This window comes from Phyllostomus discolor, chromosome 4, assembly GCF_004126475.2.
Source record: "Phyllostomus discolor isolate MPI-MPIP mPhyDis1 chromosome 4, mPhyDis1.pri.v3, whole genome shotgun sequence".
NCBI classification, from domain to species: Eukaryota; Metazoa; Chordata; class Mammalia; order Chiroptera; family Phyllostomidae; genus Phyllostomus; species Phyllostomus discolor.
This window is the reverse complement of record NC_040906.2, coordinates 198872796-198899857: the sequence shown is the minus strand read 5'-3', so window position 1 is coordinate 198899857 and position 27062 is coordinate 198872796. Positions and strand designations below refer to the sequence as shown.

Here is a 27062-nt window from a genome sequence, read left to right as displayed (position 1 = left end):
AGCAAGCTTCTATCCAATGGCTTCAACTTACAACCTTAGCGTTAGTTTTGCCCACTTTTTCCTCTAGTTTCTTTTAAATCAGTTCACTCTCCATGTGAGCACTCACTCCATCAAACCATAAACTTCAGAAAGTTCAAAGTCAAGGTCTAAAAGAACTAAGAACCCAAAGATCTTTACTGTGACTCTCTACCAATCAAAATCACTTTAATTTCCTAATAAGATGAAACAGATCTCAACCGTAGAGACAATCCAGGAAACCAGGCACACCAGTCTGAAGGCCCACTTTGATGTTTCAGTGATAGTGCACTAGAAATACTTATGTCAGGGTCAGAATTTGGTTTTGCAGACAGACATTTAACCACTCAACAAGTCATTTATCTAGCTGATCAAAGAACAAGAAAAGTTCAAGGCAGGTATGCACTAAATCTATTATTCGCTTTGGGCTACTGCAGTTACACAGCTACTTATTTATTCTGTATTCAAAGAAAGAATTAGTCATCAGCAGCCCTGGTACAACTAACTAGATTACTAAATCAAACCCCAAGAGTTTTAGAAGGGACAGTTCTGTATGTTAAGTTAACTGTCTTAAGATGGTGAGTTTGCCATAAGTATCTGTGAACTATGTGCCAGGGCACTGTGCTATGTAAACCAAAGTGGGTTCAACATCAAATCAAGAACCTTATAGTCAAGGTAACATGCTTTCAAACCAGAGTACCTTGGAAACTGCTGCTTCTATTCCCCTACAAATCAAGCCCCATTCTCGAGTCTTCAAAATACTATACATGTAAAATAAATAAACGGTTAAACTCAGTCCTCAAGGGACTCAAGTGTGCTTCCACAGATATAAAATTCCATCGAAATGACAACAACACAACGGTTAACTGTAAAATGTTAAGAATGACTATCAGAGGACCTAAGTCCCTCGCCTGACCTGATACATTTCAGGATCTCCCTGTTAAAAAGATTTCAGCACCTGTAAATTTACCTCTGGACTCCACTCTAACAGCACCTCAGAAGCCAAACTTAACACGAGAGTAAACTGTTCTCAAGTAACAAACACGCTTTGCACACTATTGGTATTTTTGGACCAAAGCTTCAACAGGTAAAACCCAACTATTGAGATCAACATCAAATTCAATACTAACAAAAACGTCTTATATCACACTTAACTAGTCTATAAATTAGCACCTCTACCTCTACACACAGTATAAACAGGCATTTCTCCTTCAGTATGACTTTTCGATTACCATTGGGGATAAAAGGTATTCGTGATTTAGAATTATTTCTGATTCTCAAGTCCACTCCATTTCAAGCCTTAAGCTTAAAACTTATGCTAACACAGGAAGTCAAGGGACAAAAGCATACGCCCATAGATGTCAAGGAGAAGCTTGCAGAAGGATTCGAGCCCCAGTTCCCCATCTCTTCCCTGAACATCTCCAGGGTCGTCCTACCTAAACACTTTATGTAAACACGGGGCTTGTGACTCAAGCCTCCAGCCCCAGTAAGTGGAGAGAAGTTTCCTTGCTCGCCTCGGCTGCACATGGTTTACAGAAGTTTGGCCGGAGCAGAGAGCGGAGCCTGGGCGGGAGCGGCAGTGTAGTCAGTGCTGCAGGCGGCGGCGGCGGCGGCGGCTGAGCAGCAGGAGGCGGAGGCGGAGGCGTGCGGGGGGAGGGGAGGCGGCGGGAGGGGGGCGGAGGGGGCTCTTGCCGCCACTGCTCTCTCGCCGCCTCTCCCCCCCGGCGGGAGCCGCTCTCAGCCTCTTTGCACTAGTCGCTCCGCTCTCTCGGTCATGTGACCTTAACGTAACCGGACAGGAAAAGCCCCGCCGCCGCCGCCGCGCCGGAGACACCGACCGCGGCAGCAGCGGCAGCAGCAGCAGCACTAGCGAGAGGGACAGGCGGCGGCGGCGGGCAGAGCGCGGCCAAGGCTGCCCAGCGGTGCCTCTTCCACACCCCCCGCCGCAGCAGCACCGGCGACAGGTAAGCACGCACCGCCTCCGCCTCCCGGGGCTGGTGCCCACGTGCCGCCCCCGGCCCGGGCTCCGGGAAGGCGGAGGGGGGGGCGGGGGCCACCGGACCTCGCAAACGGTTCCGGCAGCGACGGTGGCAACAAAGAAGTCGAATGACCCCGGTCGCGGGGCTCCGGGTGAAGGCAGGCGGAGGGCCTGGGCCACACGGGGACCCGGTTCTGGGAAGTGAGGGCAGGGGCGCCCCTGGGAGCGGCGGCGGCTGCGCCTGGCGCCGGGGCTCTGGCCGCCTGACAAAACCATCCCCCGGAGCCAGGCGGCGGCGAGTCGGCGGCGGCTTCATCCGGGGTTTTGCAGGAGGGGGAGGGGACGGAAGCCGAGAGGGCGGGCGGCGGATCGGAGGAGGGAGGGAGAAAGGGGAGGGGGCGATTCGCGTTCCGTTCCCCGTCGCCGGTCCCTCCCTTCTGGCCGCCTCCGCGAAGTGCGTCCCGAGCGGCGGCGATCGGTGAGCGTCCCGCGCTGGAGCCCCAAGAGGTGGGCCCGTCAGGTGCGTAATCCTTCTGACGCCTCGCCGCCGCCTTCTGCTGCTGCCGCCGCTGCTCCTCCGGCGGCAAGGCCGCGAGCTGCGGAAGTGGGTTTGGGGGAGGGGAGCGGTGAGGGAGGGGGAGGGGAGGGATCCGGTCCGACCGGAGCAGGCCCGGCCTCTCTGGCGCTTCTCCCAGCTGCAGCGGCTCCTACAGCTGCTGCCGCTACTGCTGCGGCTCCGCCTCCCCGCCCGCGGGCGGGGGCGCGCACGCGCGCTTCCGGCCTCTGGGTCTCGCGCTGTCTCCGGCTCTCGCGCGCGCTCTTCCCCTCTCCTTGTTTGGCCACCCTCCGCCCCCGGCGCCGGGACTGTTGCGCCGGCCGGGGCGTAGCGCACGGCGTAGGCGTCGGCATTGTGTTAAACTCCGCGGGACTTGGGGCGGGCGCGCGCGCGCACGCGGGACGGCGCAGCCTGAGTGCGTCGCCCCTCCCCTCCTTTCCTTTCAGGCCCCGGGGAATGGGGGCGGGCCGGAGTGCGCGGCGCCTGTCCCTCAGGGCCCCCTGGAGTCTGGCTGGCCCCGCCCCCTGGGTCGGGGCGGAGCAGGCAGGGCGGTGCGGCCGTTGGGCGGCTCCGCTGCGGCCCGGACAAATGTAGGCTTTCCTAGGTGCCTCGCCTGTCGCGGCCTGCTGCCGGGACTGCGGGTGTGGGCGCGCAGAGCTGGAAGTCTCGGGCTTCCGCTCCACCGGCGATGTGCGCCTCCGATAAGGCGCACAGCTACGCTGTGGTTTCTACCTGCTTTGCCTCGCATCGTTGAGACTGGCGACCTGGAGCCACGCTCCCTGCCCGCGTAGTCTTCACACCCCGTAGGGCTGCGAGAATGGGAGGTCGGGGCGCGGAGGCCGCTTCCCAGCCCCTTGCTTTTTCTCTGTGTAGCGTAATCCCAGGCTATTAATATTTGGACAAGGCTGCATAGAGAACTGGTAGTACAGAAGATGCTTAGGAAGCGAGGTTTTTGTCGCATTTAGCTGGTAGTGAATTAAAGAGGGCAATAAAGAAGAAAGCAAGGATAGCAGAGCAGGCAAGAAAGTCATTGGGCAGAGTCAAAATACAGTTAGTTATTGCTATGCCATTTACTGCAAGAATTTGCAACTGCTCAACTCCTAATTATGCCTTAGGGAAATAATCCCAGGCTTTTTGCTCACCACCCCCCACCCATCTGCAGCGTTCGCTTGTTCATCATAGAGGGAACACGCTAGTGTGTGAGTTTCAGTTGTTTTCATTTTCATAGGTTGTCTTAAAACATTAAAAGTCGGAGTTACGGGCTCACTGAACTCCAGGGTGCTGTGGGTTTCCTTAATTGGGCTGCTCTGGCTAGGACGAACCATCTATGTTGGCCCTAATGCAACACAGGAACATCATGCACATAGCACTAGTATTTCAATCGGGGAGGCCTGAAATTTCATTAGAAAATCAGAATTAAGACATTTTAAATCCTCATTTCTCTGATTTATTACAGACCAAAATTGTTAAAGTTTACGTTGCATTATTGGTCTCTATCCAGGGTGTTTTAACATTGTTAAAAGGTAATTTTTAAGAAGATAAATTACTGCTAATACTACATTCCTTTAAACTGGGGGTTTCTCATATACGGGGTGTATATAAGTTTATCTTCTAGCCAAAGAATTAATCTTATTGAAACCAGTGTAAGCTCTGAAAAGTACAAAGGAATACTATACCGGTGTCACTAAGTACCACTAATAGTCAACGGTGAAGGTGTCCTTAAAAGGTGGCAATAAACCACCACTAAAGCTTTGTTGTACAGTCCCGCTGCTGGTAAGTTTTAAAGCTTCTCTTCAAAGACGGTGTAAATAGATAGTGCTCCACGAACTCGGCTACCACAATACTCCAACAGCAGAGAATAAACACTAGGCATGTTTTAAGTCATAGAATAAAAACGGCCATGCTGACCGTTTCATTTTTATTTTAAAGATTAATATGAACTTTCCACTGCCCTCCAAGTTTTGTGCTGTTGTGCTATAAAAAATTGTATGATACAGTGTGAAATCTTATTCACCCCAGACCTCCAAGGATGTGCACCCTGAGAACACTGCATATGCCTGCATAAGGGGATAGGCTTTGCCCAGCTTGAGAATTAATGAAATATAGAGGTAGGGACTGAAGGAAACATCTGAGGCTGATACATGACATTTGCCTTGGGATCAGCTTCTTCTGAGCTGGAGACTCTCCTGCCGTCTCCTGCCTGTCTCTCAGTTCTCCATCCCTAGATCCACTCATCTTTCTTCGAGTAACTTTAAGACTGGGCAAGTAGTGTGGCACCAGGCTGTCACAGTAAAGGAAGAACTGCTGGTGGGTTGGAAACTCTACCACGAATTTCAAAGTGCTCCTGGCAAAAGGACACTGATCACTTTACATACTGCTTTTGGTCTTCGGGTTGCAAAGCATGACCCTGGAAGCCTAAAAGGGAGTTGAGAATTTTTATTTCCTGTAGAAAAGAAAAGTAAACATCCTAAGCATTGGATTGAGACCATTTTAAAACATTTTTTAGGCTCCAGTAAGGTAAAATTTTTATTAGTAAATTAAACTTAATTAAAATATTACTTTGAATCAATAGTAAATAAGATCCAGGGTCTTTCCAATGTTGATAGGCCACGAAGAGATGGAGTCGATAGCCACAGAAGGATTACTGGGAGTTGGCAGTCCAAGGCATTTAGTACCTTTCTTTTTTTATGATACAAAGGCCACGTTACAAGTCAGAGCCTGGTATCTGTGCTCAAACACATAATCCCCATTTCACATGCCTGAGGTATGTATCATGTGACCTCCTCACCTCAAGAAAGAGCAGTGTGCAAAGATAGGAATTGGGCACTTACACATAGTACTTAATGAAACAACTGTTTTTACTTTTTAAGAACTTTTAGCATATAGTTCCTTTAAAGAGCGTGTGCTCCTAAGTTCTCCACCAACCAAGGGTGATCGTCAAAATGGTCTTGAGCACGATATCAAAGAGTACGTGTATTCTCCTGCCCCATGCCTCGTCACCTAGATTCTCCAAACGCCCTGAGTGATTCTGAACAGGGGTTGTCTAGATGTCGTCTGCAGTCCCTTGTAAATTCCCAGGACTCTTTCAAGGTTCCCCAAAGTCAAATTATTTTTATAATGATGCTGAGATGTTACTGCCCTTTTCCACTGCTGAAAAAAAAATGTGCCTGCAGTGGGAAGATCCTCATCATTCAATGAGCTGATACTTCCAAATGACCAATGGATGATGTTAAAAATCATGCACAAACAATCCATTCCAAGTGCAAGGCAGAGCAATGAATTTTACTATCTAATAGAGTAGGAAAATATCATTCACTGACCTATTGTTACATCACACAACCTTTAAGAAACTAAAACTTGTCAGGTTTTGATGTAGTATCAAAGAATATCCACAGTTACCAGAAAAGGCTATTAAAATTCATCTTTTTCCAACTACATAGTTGTTAGGCTGGATTTTCTTTGGTAATCAACCAAAACAGATATCACAACAGTCAGTGGAGAAGCAGAGTAAATGCAGAATCCAGTTCTTTTCTATTAAAGAGATTTTTAAAAATAGAAGAAGATGCCACCTCACTTTTTTTGTTGCTTTGGAAATATAATTTTTTAAATAAAAATGTCATGTTAGCACACAGTGGGATTAATGCTACTTTTAATTGAATTAATAATTTTTTTTAACTTTTCAGCTTTAATTTCTAATATGGTAAATATCAGTAGTTACATTCCACATAAATAAGGAGTATAAAGGGGTTCTGATCTCAAAGAGTTTGAGAACCTCTGCCCTAAAATATTGAACTAAATGACTGAGTTAAGACTGAATTAAAACACAATCGGTGCTCCTCTCTGGCATACACCGAGCTGTACCTTTAGGTGACTGTATGTTCTTCAGATTGATTTTACTAATCTTCACACAGCATTGAAAAAAGGAAGGCAGTCTCTACTGTGGTGGGTTATGTGAAGCAAATTAGATTGGGTTTTAAATTTTGCTGTGTGCTGTTATGTAGGTTTCCGTAAAGGTGGTTCTAACATAATGTCTGTAGAATTATCACTTTCATGTCAACTCTTTATTAGCCATCCGTCTCTGTCCTGCTTCTCCTTGACACCTAAGCTGTCCCTGAACTGACTTCAACTTATACTCAAAAATTTAAAACTAATTTTAATATTAAGTTAGGCAAAATAGAATTGAAAAGACAAAATTTTTTTACACATGCATGCTTTACAAAGTCAAAATAAGTGCAGTCAGTCAGTTTATGTCCCTCCTTTATCTAATTGTAGAAGAGGGTTGACTAAAGAAACGTTAAAAATACGCACACATCAATACCAATCTGTCACCAACACTGAATAAGATACACCTCCTACTTTGAAATACAATTTTAAAATATGTTAAAATTCAGATGACCAGGCTCATTCAAGTTTACTTTATGGGCTCTCAAGTATTAATTATTAATATTACTAACTGAAAAAAGCAGGTTTGTTCATCCTGGTAAGTGGTCTAAACCGCTTGAAAGAATCAATCTTACTTGTGGGTAGTGCTTTTCTGTTATTGATGCACCCTGTGCATTACAATATTCATATATGCTTCACTTAAATAATACCAAGGACTTCAGAGGACCTTTTAGTGCTTGGAAATGGGTAGTCTAAGTGGTATTTAGTATCTGAAGAGAGCTATTATCTTTAAAAAGTGAATCATCAATCCCCACAAGTTGTTTTGGCCTCCTGTTCTTACATTGGAAGTGAAGGAAGAACTTGGGTTTGTCAGGATATAGTGGGATTGTGTTTGTCCCGTTCAGCTGCACCTCCAAAGGCTGAGTAGCTGAAAGATCAGCCCACACGAGCTTACGTGATGGAAGCTGAAAGCATCTGAGTGTCCGTTATCAGTGCCAGGAAACAGTGGCGATCAAACCCAAAAGCATTAATAGAAAAGATTATTTACATTTGGCTCTGGAAAGTGTTTTTTCCTTATATCAACATGACAGGTCTTACAGCCTCTGAATTTACTTAAGAAAAAAACGCTTTGTACACTTATACATACATGAAGAAGGCATTCTATGAAAGCCCACTTAAGTTCCATTTACATTGTTAAATGGCTGGGGCCTTTACATACGTCTTCAGTTTTGTGTCTGACTTTTGGCCCCTGGTGAAATTTTAGGAGTGATCTATAGCAGGGTAGTGTAGTAGAAAGAGCATGAAATTTACACCCAGGGTTCAATTGACTTCCGTTTGTTTACAGTTTTAACTTCTCTGGACTATCATGTAGTGATTTAAGGATGTGACTTCGGGAGTTGGTCGGCGTCTCTGAAGAAATGAATCACAGTCAAGACTTTGGACTGTGACGCCAGACCGTTATAACCGACATGTACTCTACATCTCTCCTCGGGTGTCTGTCTCTAAAGCATCTCAGCCCCAGCAAGCCTGACCTAACTTCATGATCTTCCCCACAAAACTGCGATTTGCCTGTGTTCCCTCTCCTGGCGGAGAGCTCCACAGTCCACCCAGTTATGCAGGTTAGAAATGCCGGAGTCATCTTGGACACCTGGATTTCCCCCATCCTCCTCCACCTAATCCACCAGCCAGTCCTGCCGATTTTTTATCTTCCAACTGTCTTTCAAGTCCTGCCCCTCCCCTCCTTATCACCACGCCCAGTTTGTCATCTCCCCTCTCTACCACTTGTTTTTCTTTTTAATGTTATTGCTTTTAGAGAGAGGGGCGGGGAAGAGAGAGAGAGGCAGAGACATCAGTTTGTTGTTCCACATATTTATGCATTCATCGGCTGCTTCTCGTAGGTACTCTGGCTAGAGATTGAGCCCGCAACCTTGGTGTATCAGGATGCCACTGTAACCAACTAAGCTACCCAGCCAGGATATTCCACGACTTTTAATATGTCTCTCCTCACCCACCCGCCTCTTTTGTCACCACCACTCCAGTTTGGTTACTTTTGCACTTGCAGGCATCTGATCACAGGCCCTGCTGGAAATCCCCTTCAGTGCCTTCTCATCGCTTTTAAGATGCAAAACAAAATCATTAACCGACCTGAGTCTCCAGCCTCCTCCTGCCTCATTCTTCTCTGGCTCTTAGCCCTAAAGCCACACTGACCTCCTTTCCGTTCCTCAGCTGTATCTTCCTCCCTCCTATCTTAGGCCCTTTGCAAATGCTGAGCCCTCTTCCTGGAATAGTCTGTTCCACCCGGTTAACTCTCCTGAGTCTCTTATCTACTTAACTGACACTTCCTTCCAAAAGCCTTCCCTGACCCCCAGCCCCCAAATCAGACCCCAGTTGATGACCTCGTATTTACTTACATTTGTCTTTGATCGCTCTTATCCGAGTTGGCTATTATAAATGTGTGCGCTTACTTGATGACAACGTGGAAGACTTTGTATTCTGCCTGTCGTTGAATCCACTGTGCCTGGCACCCTAGAAGCTCCCACCGGGTATTTGTCCCCTTCCCAAATCTGCTTCTTCAGCGTTCGCCCTGCCTGTAGGCGAGTGACCTCACCGCACTAAGGCTAAATTTCTCCGGGAAAGAGGATCACTGACCTTTGGCGCATAAGTGGTCTTTTTTATCAATGTGGTCGTTAGTAGTTATTATAATAATGAATAATAAGAAAACAATGTACCATAGTATTATTGAGGATTAAATGTTATGTGTGAAGGGTTATCATAAACTGTAAAACACTGTTCAGAACTTAATTATTAGCATGAAGTAACATTTTAAAATTGAAATATTCTTCCCAGATATAGCATACAGTAAATGGATGAGAATGTTTAGGTTAATCTAAGATCCGTAGAAGTGGAACTCTTACCCCAGGTCACCCAGCTAGTCAGAGACCAAGCTGTGACTGAAGCTCCACACTCGCCTCTCCAAACATAGAGTTGTTAATTTATTTAACAAGTACCGAACACCAGACAATGTGCTGTGCACATGGACAAAATAATAAAGGATAAATAAGACTCAATGCCAGCTTTCAGAAAGCATCAGGCGGACATATGTGAACTGGCTTGTTCACAGATGCCCCAGAGACATCTGGGGCAGCGCCTCCCAATTTGAGGATCAGGGAACTTGTGCAGAGGACAGAGCTGGGGGTGGGGCAGGTGGCAGTGGTGAGTCCCCGTGAAAGTGACGTGTTCGTGGTCCAGCACGAGGGTCTCAGGCCCTGTTCAAACAGGCCGCCTCTCCTGACCTCACGTGGAAATCAGGTTGCCCAGCTGCCCGGCACTGACAGTGAGGCCTCAGCAGTGAGTGTTGCAGACTGGGAGGACCCAGTGAGGTCCTGGGCATTCAGAATCTTCTGGGCACAGAAGATTGCCGTTCTTCATCTCTTCTCAGTTCTTCCAGGATTTCCAAAGTGAGTGAAGTAACATCACTTTGTCTCTATTATTAACATGAATGAAACGGTTTTTTTTTTAATTGATGAGAGAGAGAGAAACATCAATACATCAGTTTATTGTTCCACTCACTTCTGCATTCGTTGGTTGCTTCTTGCACGTGCCCTGATGGGGATGGAAACCGCAACCCTGGTGCAGGTGCATGGGGACGACACTCACCGACCGAGCTACCCGGGCAGTGGATTTCTGATATGCTTGGACTTCAGGACAAGTTGGGATACCTAATGATCACTTCTAAAGATTACCAAGTGGACAATCTTGTATCAAGAAAACAATTAGGCCCTGGCTGGTGTGACTCAGTGGATTGAGTGCGGACCTGCAAACCAAAGGGTTGCCGGTTCGATTCCCAGTCAGGGCACTTGCCTGTGTTGCAGGCCAGGTCCCCGGTAGGGGCATGTGAGAGGCAACCACACATTATTGTTTCTCTCCCTCTCTTTCTCCTTCCCTTCCCCTCTGTTTAAAAATAAATAAACAGAATCTTTTAAAATAAGAAAACGATTAGGCACAACTTAATGTCATAAAGTAAGATTTTATGTTGTGCTGTCTTTGCCTTAGGAAAAAAATTGTTTCCATATGTTAAACATAGTGCCAAACTTGCCTTTCCTTTAGGAAGATATTCTGACATTATGTCCTTTCTACCTATTTGTATTTTTAAAGGTCTCCTGTCCCCACCAGGTATTTGACTGTTTTATGTCTTTTCTTGGAAAATAAAGAGGGAGCCAGGGTGTCGTGGCAACCCCGTTTCGAGGTTGGTTGGTTGGTTGGTTGGTTTTTAGTAGGTCTGTGAAATCGGAAGGTCTGGAAACCATTAGGTTAGATTCGCACTAGAGCATATAGTGCAGAGTCAGCAGGGGTTGGGTCGTGCTGGCGGGGTGAGCTCTGCTGAGGAATTTGGGCTTTGTCCCAAAAGCAGTAGGGAGTCACAGAAGGATTTTCAGCAGGATGGGAACATTGTATTTGCCCTTTGGGAGCGTCGTTGTGGATGGATTAGAGGAGCTACAGCTGGAGAGAGACAGGAGATGAGGGCGGAGGCGGAGCTTAGGCGTGACCGTGGCCTAGAGTTCAGGTCGGTGGGACGTGGGAGCCTGATGTGAGGCGTGAGAGAAGTGGAGGCCTGAACCCCGAGTTGAGATTCCGGGCTTGGTCGAGGGCTGGATGATGGCGGCACGCACTGCACTGTGCGTACAGGAGTGAGTTCGTGTCCATAGCTTTTACAGTCCTTTTGGTGGAAAGAACGGGAGGATTTGGGTGGTTTTGCCCAGACTGAATTCAGGGTTCTCATGAGACACCCAAGTGAAAGTGGATTGGATCACTAAAGAGAGTCTGCAGAATGAGAGTGGGCTGTGGACCGAAGGCAGAGGGCATCAGCGAAAAAGGAATCGTTGTTGGAAATTAGAGTAGCCAAAGGTGAGGCCCAAACCAGAGTGCAGTGGCCCAGAAGCCAGGAACAGACTCTTTATGGTGCCAGAGGAAGGGTATTACGCGCCGGGGAGCAGCGGAGTAAGCTACTAGTCCGTGGGGCCGGGAAACAGTGGTCCTGGGGGGCCTGGGTGAGCCGCTGCAGTGCAGGGGGGTGAGCCGCTGGTGGAGGTGGGAGAGCAGACGTTCGTTTCCACAAGGCGTGGGGGTAGCCTCGAGCAGGGCCAGCCCTCGAGGATGCTGCACCCTCAGCCTACGCAGTATTCTTCCGCAAGGAGAGCCTCATGGGAATGATGATGAAGGGGCCGAAGTGAGGAAAGAAGATTTAGGAAAGGGCGGTGCTGTTAGCTGGACGGGGTGGGGCCGGAGCTGCCAGTGATGCACTTCTGTTAGAATCCAGGCGCGGTCCCCGTGCTCCGCCCTCCTCTCCCATTCACCCCTGTATCCCGGGCTCATTCACAATTGTAAGGGGCGGGGGGCGGGGGGGGGGGTATTTCTCTTCCTGAGAAAGACTTTTTAGCCTCTGAAGTAAGATATTTTCAGAGCTGATCCGTGTAGGAGTTTGCCACGTGAAGCGTGGACCTGACTGTTGTCTTTGTTTTTCCTCCTTTCGTTGTCCTCACCCCACTGAAACCCCTCCTGGGCACTTGTTCTGCCCTGGGCATCGGGAGGGCGTGGTCAGTGTGTTCCTGCTCCGGAGGCTCCACAATTGAGACACTGAAGTGACTAGTAGACCCCTTAAAAAAGAAACGTTTCACAGTTTCAGCATGGCTTCGTCCTTACGGTCTGAATAAAACACCTGTGTTGGCCCGCTGCAGGGATGAGAGGGAGCGTGCAGTCCGCTGTGTAAGAGGAGACGGTGCGTGTCTGTTAACACAGTACCTCCAAAGCCTCCTGTGAAATATTGTTAAGTTTGATGGCATTAAAACAGAAAATCGTGTGTCAAAAATCCGTATAAAGCAAATTCGAAAGAGCACCATATTGGCAACAGCTGTGACAAAGGGCCCATGCTCCTTGTATAGAAAGGATTGTATGGATCCGTAAGGAAAAAAAGCCAACAACCTCAAATGGCTCACGTAAGTTAATGTGAAATTACATGAGTAACATGAAAATGAATGGTTAACAGTAAATACACCATAAATAACAGCCACTCTTATCAAAACATCAGGGGAATAACAGCAATGTGTTAACGCATTAGAAGCTGCTGTGGGTGACAGTTGCCAGCTAAAGCTGCCTGAATGCGGAGGTGGCCGCCGCCAGCCCAGGCGAGTACCGGACAGAGCAGCCCATCACAATCGGCTTTTAGAGGATAGATGCTGGTGTAGAGAAAAGCAGGTAGTAAGGCGGGGAAGACGGTGTTTGGGCACCGTTCAGAGAAAAGCGGTGGAGACAGGCTTCTAAAGTCCTGCCCTGGTGGAGGTTAGGTTAGAGGGGTGTTTCTTTAGAATCCCAGTTCCTCTGCAATCTGACACCTTCTCTGGGTTCAGCCTGAATCCATGCCTGTTTCTCTGTCTCCTCTTCCTTATCTGAGGCTCCCACCTTCTCTGACACACAGAAAATGCTGGGGACCTCAACTCCTGACCCCTGCTATCGATGTTCACACTTAAATGAGACCACAGTCTAGGTCTTTATACTCAAATTGCTGCACAGGTGGATACAGTTCTTGGCAGAAAACACAAAACTAGATATCCTGGATCCTTGCTTTATGACCCGATCCATCTCTTAAAGTAGTATTCCATTTGATTCCTTTGTTTTAGGGAACCCTTGCCAGTTTCTCAGTCTGTCAGTTAATCCCTACAACGGGAAGGAGAGTGGGAAGTCCACCGGCTGAGGAAGAATTGCTGTGGGCCAGTTTCTGTTTTAAAGGTTATTGGTAACGCATTCTCCACAGTAGCTTCCATATTTCACAAGTTACCAGTTTTTTTTAAAATCTGGCTAATTTGTGTGTGGTAGGCCTTTTAATAAATTAAACTTTTTATTTCAAGGTAATTGTAGATTGATATGCAATTGCAAGAAATGATAGCAGGATGCCATATGGCCCTTACCCCTTTGCCGCTAACGGAGACACCTTGCAATACTGTAGACTGGCATCACAGCCAGCACGTTGACGCTGACACAGCGAGCTACAGGGCATCTCCGTCACCGTGAGGACCCCTCGTGTTTCATCGGTAGCAGGGCCCATTTCCCTCCTGCTGCCCTCGCCCCTCTGCTACCCATCTATACTCCATCTCTGTAATTTTCAAGAATGTTATATAAACGGAATTGTACAGTGCGTACCCTTCGGGATTGGGTTTTCCACTCAGCATAACTCACCTTCATTGTAACATGTGTCTGTAGTTCATTTCTCCTTACGTCTGAGTAGTTTTTCTTACATGGGCATACCACGCTTTTATTCACCCATTAAAGAACATCTGAGTTGTTTCTGACTTCTGACTATTAGGAATAAAGCTGCTGTGCATATCCATGTGCAGGTTTTTGTGTAAACGTAAGTTTTCAATTTCTCTGTGATAAATGTCCGTGAGTGTCCTTGCTAGGTAATACGGTATTTACGTATTCCGTTTTTTAAGGAACTGCTAACTGCCCTCCAGAGCACCTACAGGGTTTTACATTTCCACCAGCAATGTAGGAGCAGTGCAGTTTCTCCGCATCCTTGCCAGCATTTGCTGGTGTCGTTATTTTTTATTTTGGCCACCCTGATAAGTTTGTACTGAAAGCTCATTGTGGTTTTACTGATTTCTGAATTGCTGTTGTGTTAAACGTCTTCACATGTGTTTATTTGCCATCTGCACATCCTCTTTGCTGCAGGTCTCTTCAAATATTTTGCCCATTTTCTAATTCAGTAGGTTTTTTACTGTTGAGTCTTGAGAATTCTTTATGTATTCTAGAGACTAGTTCTTTATCAAGAGGCTGATTTGCAAAGGTTTTCAAATTTTCCCTCCTAGTCTTGAGCTTTGGTTTGTGTTTTTTTTTTTTTTTTCATCTTTTTAACAGGTTCTTTCTCACAATGAAAGTTTTTAATTTTTTTAAAGGATTTTATTTATTTATTTTTAGACAGAGGGGAAGGAGAAAGAGGAAGAGAAACATCAATGTGTAGTTGCCTCTCGCACGCCCCCTACTGGGGACCTGGCCCACAACCCAGGCATGTGCCTTGACTGGGAATCGAACCAGGGACCCTTTGATTCACAGGCCAGCACTCAATCCACTGAGCCAAACCAGCCAGGGAAAATTTTAATAAAGTCTAATTTATCAGCTTCTCCTTTTATGGATTATAATTTTGATGCCAAGTATAAAAATTCTCTATTTAACCATAGATCTCTAAGGTTTTCTCCCGTTTTTTTTTCCCCCCAAAAGCTATACTTTGGTGTCTTACATTTGAGTCTGTGATCTACTTTGAGTTAATTTTTATTTAAGGTTATTCTTAGGTTAAGTTTCTCTTTTTTCCTCTTTTGCATATGGAAGTCCAGTGAGTCTAGGACCCTTTATTGAAAAGATCCTTCCTCCACTGAATTGCTTCTGTGTCTTTGTAAACAATCAGTTACGCGTTTTTATGTGGGTCTGCTTCTGAGTTCCCTCCTCTGTTCCACTGGTCCGTGTGTTTACCCCTCCTCAGAGACCACACAGTCTGGAGTGTGTAGCTTAGGTAATACATCTTGAAATCAAATACACTGATTCCTCCTACTTTACTACCCTTTTTAAAAATTGCTTTAGCTATTCTAGTTCCTTTGCCTTTACATATACATTTTAGATTATTGTCTACATTTCCAAAAAAAAAAAAAAAGTCTCACTTGGAGAATATCTCTCAGCTTGCTAGATGGGATGCTGCCTGATTCATGAATCGCTTAATAAAGCCAATTAGATGTTCCAAAAATTTTTCTTAACTTGGGTTTTGATAATTGTTTCAAATCTACAAATCAATTTGGAAAAGCCGAAATTTTTACTGTGTTGCATCTACCTAACTGTAAATATAATGTCTCCATTTATTTAGCTCTTCAATTTCCTTTCATTAGTATTTTATAGTTTTCCACAAACAAGTCTTATACATGTTTTGTTAGATTTACGTGTATGTTTTTCAGGGGTTTTAGTGATTGTAAATAGAATATTTCTAATTTCAGGCTCCACAAGTTCAAAGTTGGTATATAGAATTACAATTGATTTTTACATTTATCTTAAATCCTGTGGCATTGCCAAACTCATTTATTAGTTCTAGGAGTTTTTGTACATTCCTTGGGATTTTCTAAGTAACAAGTATGTCCTCTGCAAATAGGGACAGATTTATTTTTTCTTGTCCTGTCTGAGTGCCTTTTAGTTCCTTTCCTGCTTCTTCCAGTGCTATGTTGAATAGTGAGAGCAGACATCCTTGGGAAAAAGAGTCTGAGCATTAGGTGTACTGTCAAGTATAATGTTAATCTGTGTCATGGGCTTTGATAAATGGTGTCTGGCAGTGGGAAGGAGCTGTCTCCTGCTTTGATGAACCAGCTCTTCTAGAGTCAGTTGTGCTGCAGATGGATTTGGGTTTGCTAGGGCCACATGAGGAGTGAAGATCTTAGAACCTGCAGTCACCTTCTAGCTAGGTGGCCTGGACTGTGTTCCTCACACTCACAGCTCTCCAAGCGCACCCCACTTCCTTATCCCAGGAGTGTCATGGATGTGCATTTACTGTCTCCTAGCCACTGCGGGGGCTGGAAAACTGCCCCAAACTTACATTCACCCTGCCCTGCTGGGGCCCCACCCAGCACCTTAATTCATCTCTCTGGAGATTTGATTGTTAAAATTTGCATTTGAAATCCTAAACTAAAAGGCGAAATGACCTGGGGCTATTTGCCGTCTGGAGGGCAGACTGCCTGCGTTCATTGCCTGAGTCCTCCGCTTAAGCCGTCTGTGCAGACTAGGGCGGAGGGAGCCGTCCCTGAAACCCGCCGCAGTGCCTCCCCCGCGACGCGGGAGGCAGCCAGCTACGCAGAGGGCTTTGTGAGGACTGAATGAGTGAACCGAGGGAACTGTGTTTAGCAGTGCCTGGCATGCTACCTGTGATCGTTACTGTTGGTGACTATAAGGACACACACTTGTTTATGAATCCTCTTTCTTAAAAAAAAAATTGTTTGCTTTGCAGATTTTTTAAAAAATGGATTTGGCCAACCATGGACTTATTCTCCTGCAGCAGTTAAACGCTCAGCGCGAGTTTGGTTTCCTGTGTGACTGCACGGTTGCCATCGGCGATGTGTACTTCAAGGCACACAAATCAGTTCTTGCGTCATTCTCCAATTACTTTAAGATGTTGTTTGTCCATCAGACCAGGTAACTAACGTGGGTGTGATAATCTGATGACTGCAGGCTCCGCACTTCCGGGGCCCTCTGTCTCTCTGAACCTGCTCTTCGCCCTCGGCGAGACACGGGCCTCACTCCCCGTCCCTGTCCCTGGGCTCCCGGGCTCCCCATTTCCTCACGACCTCACTGTGCCCTCTCACTCTTGGTTACTCATCCTTCCAGCAGCACTTGGGAATGAGGGGCCTTGGGGCCCCGAGCAGCCCCCCCATGGACCCTCACCAGCGTCACCTACACGGCCCGCATCCCAGATCGAGTCCATCAGGAAGCCAGCTGCAGCCAGACCCCATTAATCTCTTCCTCTCCCCAATCCAGCCTCACCCTCCCCCACCAAGAACCCCCCCCCACACTTCCAGTATTTAGCCTTATCTCCTCCTCTAATGAGAAGACTGACCGCGTTGATTCCCCCCAATCCTTCTTTTCTCTTAAAAATGACTCAATCTCAGTATCTTGACTTGGCTTTTTCTTCCCATCTCTCTTGTCTAGGAGAAAAGGGCCCCTCAGTGTTTAAGGAAAAGAATCTTCCTCCTGCACCTCCAGGGCCCAGATTCCACCCCTCAGTTTCCATTCTGTGCTTGTGATTTTATACTTTGAAGCCCCCACCCCCAGTCTGAAGAGGCGGCGCTCCCTTACACCGCCGTCCACCTGAGTTACGAGTTGCGGGGCTGCTCCCCTCCGTCTGACCACGGAAATGCATCGGGGAGGTCTCAGCCCACACTTCCTACCGTGGGCGCTGCGGGCGCTGCCCGAAATCCTTCCGCAGAGGTCACCTCTGCCTCAGAACCACTGTTCTCCTCCTCTCAGCCTCTGTGGGCCTTGTCCTCTGCAGCCCTTGCTGCTGGTTTCCTCCTCCTTAAGGATCACCGTTTGCACTTGATCGCTCTGTACTCCCACATTATCTGCCCCCCACCCTCCGGTGAGTGTTGGTGAGCGGCGCTCTGGACTGTGCACGCTCTCCCGAGGGGTGTGCACCGTTTCCGGTCTAGCCTCTGCTGGAAACCAGTTTACAGCTCTGACCTTGATCTTTGTGCTCCTCCCAAGGCCCCAGGCCGCCTGTCGGGAGATTACAGTGTACTTCCTCCTTTATCTCATTCAGAAACTGAATTACGCCTTGCCTGGGGTTCCTCCTAGCTTCCCCGAATTTTTATCTTTGAAAAACTCAAACTCTTCTTAAAATTCTGTCTTGTCTGTTCGCAAATCAGGTTTTCTTCAAAATACCTTTCATATAATCCTTTCCTTCTCCTTTTCATTTCCATTTCCTAATCATTTCCACATGACGGTCAGATTAATATTCCCAAACATTGCTTTGATTGTAGTATCCCTTTGATCAGACACCTACTAGACTGTGTCATTCCTGTAATTGGAAATCTGGAGTGCGCCCATTGCTTATCAAAGTAACGCACAGGTTTCCTTATTTCGCCTTTCAAAGCCCCGCCGGCTTGAAAGCCTGCCCCCTTCTGGCCTGAGCTCCACCCCACACCTGACCCACACTTTGCTGGTATTTTGCCCGCCACTAAGTCCCAATGCACCTTTCCATGATCCCTGCCCAAACCGTTATGCCATTTGTAAGACCGATCCATTTCCCTTTTGTTGGTGTTATCTGTGTGCTTTCCTCCCCTCCTCATTTGCATGATTCTTGAGGGCAGACATTAGGTTTTACAAATCTTTGAACTCCATAGTGTGTAGTTCAGGTATTCGTACCTGATAGCCGCTTGATATGCTTTATCTTGTGGCCCTAAGGTCGCCCCCTTTTACCTCATGCTCAGAGACTTCATGCTCCTGAGACGTCATAGCTGATGTATGCTCGGAAGCCCCAGCACACTGAACTAAACCTGCCTCGGAGAAGATTTTAACTTTGAGGAGTAAAAGAATACAGCGAGTTCTGAATAGGTGCAGGAAACTTATCCTAAGTGTCGGCAGCAAGTACAGGACTTCCCAACCAGGGAGTGTGACATCCCAGGAGATGGTAGTCCCAAGTGTGAACTACAGCGTGTTACCGCACTAGAGGTGGCACACGCCATTTGGGCTGCCGCCCCGTGGCCTTGCCCCCCTCATTGGGGCAAAGCAAATACTGGGTGAAGGCCAGAGACATGCTTTTAAACCAGTACCTTTTTTGGAAGCCACTAAGAATTGCCACCTGGCTACTTGAGAGAGAGGGCGAGAAGATCCTCTTTTCACACTTTCTTTGCTCCGAGTGTTTGGCCTGTAGTTACCACTAGGTGTCTCGGTGCCACGTACGCTTTTCTAAAGGGCTGCAGACTTGCAGCTCTCAAAAATAAAACTAAGATATAGGCCTTGGTAAGTACAGCCTCTCACAGTGGCTTACATGGGAAAATCTTTATTTTCAAAGTTCTTTAAGCCCATCTTAAGCTGCTAGTGAAGGAAAAACGGAAATTGTAAATTACCCTGGAGGTGTGTATGAGGGGCTTGTAGCTGTGCTGGAGCTGTTTTTCCTGCAGAAAAGAGCTCTGTCAGGCAGACATCTGCAGATCAAGCCACTTGGGTATAATTGTATGTGGAGAGCAATGTTCTTCCTGGAGGACTTGGAAACGACTGAGCGGCCCATAGCGAGCTGAATGATTCAGAAAGGAGGTCAACTGCCTGGCAGTGAAAGCAGTCAAGGATGGAGATGGCTAGAAGCCGACACAAGGAACTTCTTAAAACAACTTTTTTACATGTTCATGTGCGTGTATGTGCTTCTGCTTTAAGGGGAAAAAAAAGTATAGTGAAGAAATGGAGATAAATTGGTGTCTGGAAACCACCCTGGGCCCTGGCAGTTACCCCTAGGGACCCCTGTCTTCCTCTCCCTGGAGGTCTCCCACCAGCTCCCCGGGGCTCCTGGGAACCCTTGTCTTTCCAGGCCTGGCTGAAGTGTGGGCTGGGGCCTCCCCGGCCCCATCTCTCCTTTGCCGTCAGGGAATACACAGAGTTCTTCAAACTTTGAGATGTGCTCTGTCTAGGTACACCGGTTCACAGGCTGTAGACAAGGACGGCCAGCACAGTAACAAGCGAGAGGAAATGACAAAACTTACGACAAAGTCCTTATGTAAAGGGGCTCTGCTTGCTGCCCCGCAGGGATGCTGCCGGACATAGTCCCAGTTTTGGATTTCTGTCCTTTCCATTTCTTCCCTGGGGGGTGGGCCCCCCCCCCCCCAAGGGCTCACTAACTCCAGCTCTTCCTCCTGCCTAGAGGAACATTTCATCCTGGCAGAACAAAAGGTACCCTGTCATCTCCTGGGGATGCTTTGCATCCCTAAAGGCCTGGGGTTTCCCAGTTCACCGGGCCTCTGCCTGGCACTGGGAAGATCCCTTCTGGTTATGCCTTCACTTTGGGGCTGATTACATTATTAGTGTATTCTTCAGCACATAGAATCTCTGAAGCTTATCCGGAACATGGAACTTCCCCAGAGCACCGGAACGTGTTACAGTATACATAAAATATTGTGGGTGCTCACCTCATAGCTAATGGGAAGAACACCTGTATCTGCATTCCTCTTTAAGGGAATATAAATATATAATTTAAAGGACTATAAAAAGAGTCCAAATGAGGATGTGAATGATCTCCATGTCTTCTTTTTTGAATAGAGCCATGTTAAATCTTCCCCTTTATTCTGTCAAAAGATGCCAGTTTTTATGCTTGTCCTTTATTCTTCAGCTGTCACAGTTTGTGGTTGCATATTTTTCACATAATTGTTTGTATGCATTTATCAAAATATATTAGTATGGTAATACAGTAATTATTCAAATCTTTAAATTCCAATTAGCTACTTTTTCCCCTTTCAATAGCATAAAACATTAAATTCAGAAGAGCTGAGTATACTGTTAATATTTTAGCATATGGAAACTGTTAATATGATAAAACAGGTAAAGCAGACAAAAATAGTTACAATAGTAAGAAGTAGTGCAATAACAAATGATTATACCTGGTCAAGGTGGTGGCGTAAGTAAATGCAGTACTCAGATCCTCCCACAGCCATATTAGATCTATAACTACAGAACAGCCATCATTCCGAACTATCTGAAATCCAGCTGAACAAAAGTCCTACAACTAAAGATATAAAGAAGAAGTCACATCCAGACTAGTGGGAGGGGTGGAGATTCAATACCTGCTGGACCCAGACCCCACGCATGGCACATAAAACTCAGGATGGGCTACCTCAGTAGTGGAGGTCCCCCCCTTGAGGGGTCCCAGGCCCCAGAGCCCAGGGTTTCAGTGTCAGGAAGAGAAGTCTCATAACTTCTGGTTGTAAAAACCAGCGGGGATTGTGGCTGATGGAGACCGAGAGCCTCTGGAGTCCCTCCGGTGTTCTTCTTAGAGGACGCTCCAGTGGACTTGTACACAGACTCACTCAGTTAGACTCACTCCCTCTGAGCCGGCACTGGGGCAACCGCTCAGAAGGTGCCAAGGACATTTGGGGAGGAACCGAATTGTCTGGCATCAATGCGACAGCTGGGGGGGCAGCTTTCTCCCAGACAGAAGTGCTGGCAGAGCCGTTGTTACTTTTCTGAGACCTTCTACCTCACAGAGACGGAAGGTAGGAACCATACCTGAGTCTCCATCAACCTGGCTAGCACTGTTAGCCCTGCCATGGTGACTCACTACTCAATGTGTGGGCCCAACACAAACTATTCCCATTGGCTTTTCCATGCAAATGGTCTGTCTTGGCGCATGCTTCAGACTTCCCTAAAAACTCACCCAAAAAAGGAGCCTCTGTGTGCCCCGTACCTCTCAATAAGTGGCCCCGGGGCCCAGCACTAGTACAGCTGGCCTTGATTTGCAGTTTAGCCTCTCCCAGGTACCTCCAAAGCCAGCTCAAATAGCAGCCATCTGCAGATTGCTTTGTAGCTCATGCCAGGAGGCCCTGGGCAGAACACGGGCAGTGGCTGACCTTGACCTGCACCTGGTAGGAGGCCCCAGAGCCAGCACACCACCTGGACAGCCTCAGCCACATCAGAGTGCCACCTGACCACCTCCATAAGCAACACACTCAAGGGGCAGGCTCAGCAGGCACCAGAGTCCCACTGAAGTAAGTTCTGCTCCATGGGGTGGGACCCTGAACAGCTGATCCTCAGTGGTCCCTGCCGATCTTTGCAGTCAGTTGGCCTGGGAGGAAATCCCTTGCATAGATGTGCCGAAAGCATTTGAGTTTCATCTAGACCAGAAAATGTTCAGAGCCCATGTGGTGGGAGTAGAGGGGGAGCACACCTGGAATGCCTAGCTCAGGTGAACAGGAGGCTGTGCCCTTGGACCCCACAGGACACCTCCTACATGAGGCCACTCCACCAAGCCTGGGAGACACAGCAGCTCTGCCTAATACATAGAAATAGACACAGGGAAGCGATCAAAATGAGACTAAAGAAACCGGTCACAAGTGAAAAACAAGAAAAACACTAAATGAACCAGAGGCAAGCAAATGAACAGATACAGAGTTCAAAGCAGTAGTTATAAGGATGCGCAGTGAACTTAGTGAGAATCACCGCAGCATGAAAAAGGACACAGAAACCATAAAAAAAAAAGTTAGAAATGAGGATACACTAACTGCAACGAAGAATGCTTTACAGGGAATCAACAGTAGAGAAGATGAAGCTGAGAATCAGTTCAGTGACTTGAAGTATAAGAAAGCAAAAAACACTCAATCATCACAGCGAAAAGGAAAAAGAAAAAGAATCCAAAAACTGAGGATAGCATAAGGAGCCTCTGGGATGACTAGAAGGGTACCAACATTTGCGTTGTGGGTGCTAGGAGGAGAGCAAGAAATTGAAAACCTATCTGAAAAAATGACAGAAAACTTCCCTAACCTGTGAAGGAAATAGACATTTAAGTCCCAAACTAGATGAACCCAAAGAAGCCCACACCAAGACACATCATAATTAAAATGCAAAAAGGTGAAGACAAAGAATCTTAAAAGCAGTAAGAGAAATGCAGTTAGTTACCTACAAGGGATCTCCCATAAGACTGTCAGTTGATTTCTCAACAGAAACTTTATAGGCCAGAAGGGCTTGGCAAGAAATACTCAAAAGCAAGGACCTACAACCAAGATCACTTTACCCAGAAAAGCTATCATTTGGAATGGAAGGACAGATTAAGAGCTTCCCAGACAAGAAAAAGCTAAAGGAGTTCATCACCACCAAACCAATATTATATGAAATGTTAAAGGGTCTTCTTTAAGTAGAAGAAAAAAATAAGATCAAAACCATAAACAGTAAAATGGCAGTAAATACATAACTATCAACAGTGGAATCTAAAAAACAACATAAATGAACAAGCAGAACAGAAACAGACTCATAGATACAGAGAACATTTTGATGGTTGCTAGGTGGGAGGGGTTTAGAGGGAGAGTAAAAAATGTGAGGGGATTAAGAAGTACAAATTAGTTGTTACAGCATGGTCATAAGGATGAAAAGTATGGCACAGGGAATATAGTCACATTTCTAATTATTACATATGGTGTCAGATGAATACAAGATTTATCGGGATGATCACTTAGTAAGTTATCTAATGTCTAATCACTGAGGTGTACATCTGAAACAAATATACTGTTGAATGTCCACTATACATGAAAAATGATTTAAAATAAAAATAATTTTAAAATTTTCACAAATTTTGAAAAAATGATAAAATCTGAAGACATTTAAAGAAGGTGTCTTTGGAGTTGGAAATGCATTGTCTATACAGTATACTCAGGAAGTGGGTGCTAGCACAGGCCCCATAATATGCAGAGCTGTATCTCGCCGGTAGCTAACGATGCAGGGAAGCTTCCATCATTGCTGATGGCCCGGGAAGAGCTCTCAGGAACCTCTTTGACTACCGCTGCTTGAATCAGTATGCCTTGTCTGGAATGACGCAGACGCTGAAGTCTAAGAGGCAGGAAATCAGCAGCACCACAGCTGCTTCCGAATGCGGTCCAGCAGCGCTGGGACGGTGACCCACCTGCACTAGAGCTGGAACGCAGCCGGCCCCCTGTTCGCACCCCTGCAGCGCCCGCCGCCACGGCGCACGTAGGTCAGAGAACACCTCAGAGTTAGGCTTATTTTTCTCTCCCTTTTGTTGTCTTGCTCTTAGGCACTTGTTTGTACTAGTCTGGCTCCCCAGGTTGCTTTACAAATGAAGGAACCTTCTAATCAGGTAGATTGTTTGACTCCCCTTAAAAGATCTCGTTACTGAGCTCTGGATGGCATTGGGGTCAGTAAAGAATCCGAGACTTTTAGCCAAAAGATGTGCCAGGTCCGTGGCTCCTAACCATCCCTGAGTGGCAGGCCACCCAGACTGATAGAAAGCAAGGGGTCCTCTCCATAAAACACAAATTTGATACAGTTTTACATAAATTACTAGGAGAAAAACTGCTTCAAGAGTCTATGAGTTAGGGTAGCACATCTGTTTCACATGAACCTCTCTTAGCCCTGTAAAATACATTTACAGTATTTCTCTGCTCCTAATATAGTTAACGTTAAACTATATAGGTTCCTGTTGTCTTCTTGAGCATCCCACTCCATTTCATTCAACTTTCAGTAAGAATCGGGAAGTGTCCTTGTTTCATTTGCCTTTTTTAAAAAGTGCTGGGGTTTTTTTTTTTTCTTCAGGCTCAATGTTATCATTTGAGACAGGGACTGGCATTGACTGACAGACTTTTTACTTGTTTCTTGCAGTGAATGTGTGCGTTTGAAGCCAACTGACATACAGCCTGACATTTTCAGCTATCTCTTACACTTGATGTACACTGGGAAGATGGCCCCTCAGCTGATTGATCCTGTCCGCCTGGAACAGGGGATCAAGTTTCTCCACGCTTACCCTCTGATCCAGGAGGCTAGCCTGGCTAGCCAAGGAGCCTTCTCCCACCCTGACCAAGTTTTCCCGCTGGCTTCTTCCTTGTACGGCATCCAGATTGCAGATCATCAGTTGAGACAAGCCACCAAGATCGCCTCGGCCCCTGAGAAACTCGGGCGAGAGCCCCGGCCCCAGACCTCCAGGATGAGCCAGGAGCAGGCGCCCGAGGCCGCACAGCTGTCTCAGCTGGCTTCCAACCTGACCCAGGTGAATCGGACACATATGACCCCCTCGGACCCCCTGCAGACCTCCCTGTCTCCAGAACTCGTTTCCACCCCTGTTCCTGCCCCTGCTGCCGGGGAGGAGGCCAACCTGGAAGCCTCTTCCTCCGACGAGCAGCCCGCGACCCTCACCATAGCCCACGTCAAGCCCAGCATCATGAAGAGGAATGGCAGCTTCCCAAAGTACTACGCCTGCCACCTGTGCGGGCGGCGCTTCACCCTCCGGAGCAGCCTGCGGGAACACCTGCAGATTCACACCGGCGTGCCCTTCACAGCCAGCCAGCCCGGAGAAGGCCGCGTGCCCCTGTCCCTTTGCAGCAACGCGGCGGACCTCGGGAAGGACGCCATGGAAGTGCCCGAGGCTGGCATGATCAGCGACAGCGAGCTGCAGCACATCTCGGACTCCCCCATCATCGACGGACAGCAGCACTCGGAGACGCCGCCGCCCTCGGACATCGCGGACATCGACAACTTGGAGCAGGCGGACCAGGAGAGGGAGGTCAAGAGGCGCAAGTACGAGTGCACGATATGCGGGCGCAAGTTCATCCAGAAGAGCCACTGGCGGGAGCACATGTACATACACACTGGGAAGCCTTTCAAATGCAGCACCTGCGACAAGAGCTTTTGCAGGGCCAACCAGGCCGCGCGGCACGTGTGCCTCAACCAGAGCATCGACACGTACACCATGGTGGACAAGCAGACCCTGGAGCTCTGCACGTTCGAGGAAGGGAGTCAGATGGACAACATGTTGGTGCAGACTAACAAACCCTACAAATGCAACCTGTGTGACAAAACGTTCTCGACTCCCAACGAGGTGGTCAAACACTCGTGCCAGAACCAGAACTCGGACGTCTTTGCCCTGGACGAGGGACGCTCCATCCTCCTGGGCGGCGGGGACTCCGAAGTAACGGAGCCCGACCACCCCGTGCTAGCGTCCATTAAAAAGGAGCAGGAAACAGTGTTGTTGGACTGAGCGTCGCTTACCTTTTTAAACCTGTCGTTTTTACGGAGACTCTCTTCCTTCCCTTTCCCTATGCAGAACTGTAGTTCTATGGCATGATACAGACGGGTCCCTGGCCCCTCCCCCTGCCCGCCCCCCTCCCGCCATCCCTTCCCCCCTCAAGGCTGTGTGCATTATAAACCTGGAACATTTCCTTTGATTCAGGGGATATCAAAAAGAAAACAGTCAGTAGTCCTTTCCAACTCAAATGGATTTTGAGTTTTAGATTATTTAAAAACATACTTGGAACTAATGAAGGGTATATAACACAAAACAACCGGAATGCGATTTGGTAAGCTAAAATTATGGCCTTCCCTGGGTAGTGTCTTCCTTCTCAGAGGAGCAGTGTCAGCAAGCACAGCGTGCTCCTTCGAGACACAGCTGGGCCCTGTACTATGCAAAATCTCGGTGTGGCAAACCCTAAACCCCAGAGGGCACTCTCAGCATCCATCCTCCAGGTGTCTTACGTCAGAATGCATCCTTTGAGATTATGTCCAGTCAAGGAAAATCATTAGTTAGGAAACTTACTTGAACAAAACACGGAGAAAAAGTAATAATGTGATGGCAATCTTAATTTTTGGGTAAAACATGACAAGCTGTGAGTTTGTGTGTTTGTAAGAGAAAAATGTGTGGATACTTCCTGTAAACAGGTGAATTAATGCACATGCCTTATCTAATTGCTGGCTTCTTTCAAAGGTGAACCACAAGATACTGTATTTTCATTTTCGACAAATGTGTTGGTTTTAAAAATCAGATTTGAAAGTGCTGTGTTCAATAGACGGTTTTTCTGAATAGAATTGACATGCCATTCTCGCAGCTGCCAGCGGTAAATTTGTTTTAGCCCCAACCTGCTGCTTTTAAATCAGTGTGTCTGCCACAGGAAGAAGGATCCAGATCGTAGAGGGGAAGTTGTGAGCGGGACCTGTGGTAGCTTTAATGGTTTTAAAAATTAACGCTCATAGTTTACTGGCAACATCCACTGAAACATCAAAAAATGGCAAAGAGAAATCAGGACCAAAAAACAATTGCATTTGGGGGGGAAAAAAAAAACGGGGCTGTGATATTTAGTCCAATTTTTTTTTGGTAATACCTGCAATTTCCTCTATTGGCCTGAAGCAGTACAATTGTCCCTGTAGACTTCCCTTAGGCCAGTGACCGAACGGTCTCCCGGGACAAAACAGAAGCCAGAAACTCGGACCGAAGGGGAGAGGGAAGAACGGTTACTAGCTGTGCTGTACGTGTATGTTAAACTGACTGTCCCATCACCCCATCTCATGTATAGTTGAGTTCTCAGATTTGTAAGTTTTTATACATGCCTTCATTGAATAAACATTTAATTAAATGGG

General features: G+C 47.1%; 1 protein-coding gene across 5 annotated transcripts; it reads left to right on the top strand.

Moving 5' to 3' along the window:
* The first annotated feature begins 1678 nt into the window (after positions 1-1678).
* ZBTB2 (zinc finger and BTB domain containing 2) lies at positions 1679-27062 on the top strand. 5 transcript variants are annotated; one of them, XM_036024895.1, is made up of 4 exons: positions 1679-1979; positions 7777-8050; positions 16459-16643; positions 24318-27062. In XM_036024895.1, exons 3-4 carry the CDS (start codon positions 16471-16473, stop codon positions 25687-25689), a joined length of 1545 nt encoding a protein of 514 aa, XP_035880788.1. In that variant the 5' UTR covers positions 1679-1979; positions 7777-8050; positions 16459-16470; the 3' UTR covers positions 25690-27062. The 5 variants fall into 5 exon arrangements, with proteins under 5 accessions (XP_035880788.1, XP_028366555.1, XP_035880790.1 ...); XM_036024896.1 differs by lacking the exon at positions 1679-1979 and adding an exon at positions 2383-2513; XM_028510754.2 differs by lacking the exon at positions 7777-8050.

Excerpts from the sequence above, each read along its gene's own strand:
- ZBTB2 (XM_028510754.2), top strand. The coding sequence starts at position 16,471 with ATGGATTTGGCCAACCATGGACTTATTCTCCTGCAGCAGTTAAACGCT. Across the intron at positions 16,644-24,317 it reads TTGTTTGTCCATCAGACCAG|TGAATGTGTGCGTTTGAAGC; the intron begins GTAACTAACGTG and ends TGTTTCTTGCAG.